Here is a 3,794-nt window from a genome sequence, read left to right as displayed (position 1 = left end):
ATGTGTGCTTGCTGCTAAAGGGTATTCTGGTCATTTCATATTGCTCCTAAATTTGGCTGAAAGCTAACGTGTGTGAATCAACTTTACAGCTGGTGCAAATACAAGAAGTCTACGGCGCTTTTGTATGACATATAGGTCACTCTCTATCTCTATCTATTCATCTTCTTTGTTTTTCTCTGTCTGCATTCTACTACTTCATCCTCTGATTTCTTCTTTGTTTCAACTTTCAAGTGAGTGAATAATTTGTTATCACTGTAATCTATGAGTTTGTTTTGAATTATTGTAAGTTCTTTGCTGTTTTGATAGCAATTTGGTCGCTACTTTCGATTTCACGGAAAAAATCTGTACGTTCCCCTTCAATGTTGAATTTTATTGATGTCATTGCTGCTTGTTTTTTGGGGGTTCCCCAGTGCTAGCACAATGTCGTATGTTAATTAGTCAATTTTGGGTTTTACTGATTATGCTTTTTGAGAAATTTTGGACTGATTATACATCTAAATCTCTTTATATGCTTTTCTCTACTGTTGCTTTGAATAATATGTTATTTTCAGTTCTGTATGTGAAATAATTTACTAAGAAATTTTAGTGATACCAAGAACAGAACTTCTTCCATTTTTCTTCATACAATAAGTTGTTTTCTTTTTCAGAATATATGTCAAAACATTATTGTGCCTCAAATATTTATCTATCTTTCTTCTATAAGCTTATTTATTTTTTCCTGAAGTGTTAACTTATTTGTTTGAATAGGTTAATTATTGTTTCTTAAAATATTTGGTTGTGCTTCTTGGTTTGTGTTTAATCCTGGGATTTGTTCTTACAATTTTACACTTATCAATATACAGGTTATATTGAGAAAATGGAAGAAAGACTTAGTATCAGTGAAATTACACCACTAACTACAGAATGGACTTGTAAAGTCAAGACTGTAGATAAATTTCGGCCGCGAGACAGTAGAGATCAGCGAGTTCATTTTCAGACAATAATTGTCCAGGATGTAAAGTAAGTCACGTTACAACCATAATTGTAACATAACATCTTCTCACTTGTACCTTCCAATAATTACTGCGTTATCATTCTTGATAACACTGTAGGAGGAACAAATTTGTGTAATACTCTATGGTGACGACATTAAACGATGTGATAACTTGTTCGAACTTTTTAAGACATATCTGATTTCAACTGCGAAGGTTAGAAATCCGCAGCCTTATTCACTACATATTGGCCAGTTTGAGTGGATCGTTGACAGATTCACTATTGTTGAGTCTATCCCAAAAACTAACGAAAAGGAGGCACCGTTACCTCCTCCGTCGAGACTGAGTGCGATTTCGTTCGCCGACGTTGAACAACAGCCTTCTGGTGTTGAATTTGGTATGTTTCAAATAACCCTATGCCTTATAAGAGCTTAATTGCTTCGGACCCATGGTCAATGCAAGTATATTAGTTCTACCTACGTTTGTTTTTTGTTTATAACAACAGATCTACTAGCTGTAGTGGCAAACTGTGGTGCAATGCAATACACCGCTGATCAGACTAAGAGATTTCAAGAGGCCATAGTTATGGACAATACGTGAGTCATTTAATTTTCTGTTACATAACAAAATCTCTAACTGACACTTATAAAAGTACATGTACAGGAAGAAACCTCTTTTCTTCACTATATGGGAAGATTTGGCAAGCAATGAAGGAATTGAGTTACTGAGACAAGTGAGGCAACTTCAAGAATATCCTGTTATTCTCGCGAAACGGATAGGTACCACAACATACCATGGTGGTAAGTTCATGAAGTTCCTATTTTTACATATGGATAATGGTTCCGCGTTGGTTATTAACAAAATTTGCATACACAGTTTCCCGTTTGGCAACAAGATACAACTCAACAATCTTAATCAATCCCCTATATGTGCAAGCAACTGAATTACGGAATTGGTACAATACAAACTGTGCTTAAAATGTATCACATCATTATTTAATTATAATTTTTTCTGTGAAAAAAAATTGTCTGACATTTCCTGTGCGAATTACAGGGTAGATGAGAACAAAGAAATGTTAATCGAATACACAGTTAAGAGTTCAGCGGAGTCAGCTTCATCGCTTAATCTTGTAGCTGTTGACGATGAAATATTATCTGTTTCATCTATTGCTACTCAAACCTCCAGTGTGAGTTCAGTAAATTACAATATGGATAACTGTTAAACCTCCAGTGTGCCACACCATGTATCTTTTATACAATATGGATAACTGTTAAATATGTTCTAATATGCTACTATTCGTGTCAGCCCAATAACATTATGGTCTAAACAATATTAGAGTATAAATTTTTGGAATAAACTCTTACGCTAAAATTCAACTACCTATCAAACAGATCCTCTTATGTTGTTTACCTTTTTTAGGAATTTTGTTAGGTTCTGTAGTTCCAAATTACCACATATGTTATTTTTCTTACTTGCTGGCCATATTGAACACATGTTAATCAGATAGATGTATACCAGAAGCTTACAACTTCAACTATGGCTGCTTACTTACTGTTAATTATAGCAGACTAATTATCTTGCTAGAATTGAGTTTTGGGATTGTAGTTATGTGCTTCATACAAATCCTACATTTTCCTTATGTTAATAAGAATATTATCAAGTGTTCAGGTTGATCCGCCCTTTTGATCTCTCCTGTTACTATAGGCATCTTACAGTATCTTATACTCAATACAAGCTACAATTATTGTTCCTACTAATATCGACTAACTTTGTATTTACTTTCGTCACGTAAATTATATGCAGTTAACAATTAATGATTTAGCAAGTTCCATTGCTTATATTATAGAAAAAATAAACCTGACGACTTGTTTCATTATTTACACTTTGCAAGCAGAAATTTTTTACGTGGAAGGAGAAATTTCGCTACCTGAGCATTTCCAACGATTTTATCTGCTACGTTGTTCTGAATGTAACCATCTTGTTTGGAGCAAAATAAAAAGGAGATTCAATGCATAAACTGCAGGCTACCACGAATGTTAATTCCAAGGTAACAACCGCTACTAATAAGATGATGTCATTGACAATATTTAATACTGTGTGCATTAATAATATGTGTCGCCTCAAAAGTCAAAGTAGCCAGTTTTTCTTAAAAATGTGATAATATCACCCCTCAAGGCTTTTTCCATGTTCTTTTGTTCTTATGCATACACGTTGATAACCACTTTGCGATATTTTGGGATGCACTATAGCTGAAAACTCATTTAAGCTCACTAGAGCACAGGCATTGAGCTAAACAAAAACAAACTGTAGCTTTCTTTAACCACAACTAACGCTATTCTAACGGCAGAAGAAACAAAGGTCAGAGGCACAAACTACTGCAATTTCTTCTGCTAGCATTTGCAGTTACAAGTATTTTAATTTGATTTTTACCTTGTTTATTATATGTTTCTCTATTTCTGACTTATGGAACTTTGTCAAAGTAAAGCTTTGGCCTAATTATGAATAGACCAATGAGTTTCAGTTAAACTCTAATTACTTTCACCCTCTTTTCACTATCCGAAAGAGTTTTCTTTCCTTTTTTGTTCCAATAGTTTTCATGTCCTGACTTTTGAATAGCTACAGAGAAAACTCAAATGTTCAGGCTTCTATTATTGTAAAAGTTATGCCTGAAATAAGTTAAAACTATTAGTTTTCCTACCTGATTTCTTATATTTTACTTTGTGCGAATCATAGAAACGTAAAGCCTTGACCTAATTGTTAATAGGTCAATGAGTTTGTGTTCTGTTCAATCTATCTGTTATCTTTTAACTCGATTTATTTGTG

The 3,794-nt window shown here is 33.7% G+C and overlaps 1 protein-coding gene across 1 annotated transcript; it reads left to right on the top strand.

Annotated features, from left to right (window-relative positions):
* Positions 1 to 856: 856 nt before the first annotated feature.
* On the top strand, positions 857 to 2,193 carry LOC109238479 (replication protein A 70 kDa DNA-binding subunit B-like). Its single transcript, XM_019404949.1, has 6 exons — positions 857 to 994; positions 1,092 to 1,368; positions 1,477 to 1,567; positions 1,635 to 1,750; positions 1,848 to 1,926; positions 2,025 to 2,193. Exons 1-6 carry the CDS (start codon positions 857 to 859, stop codon positions 2,191 to 2,193), a joined length of 870 nt encoding a protein of 289 aa, XP_019260494.1.
* Positions 2,194 to 3,794: the final 1,601 nt, after the last annotated feature.

The sequence above is a fragment of the Nicotiana attenuata genome, unplaced genomic scaffold, assembly GCF_001879085.1.
Source record: "Nicotiana attenuata strain UT unplaced genomic scaffold, NIATTr2, whole genome shotgun sequence".
Taxonomy (NCBI): Eukaryota; Viridiplantae; Streptophyta; class Magnoliopsida; order Solanales; family Solanaceae; genus Nicotiana; species Nicotiana attenuata.
The sequence above is the reverse complement of the archived record's forward strand: the minus strand, read 5'-3'. Positions and strand labels throughout refer to the sequence as shown.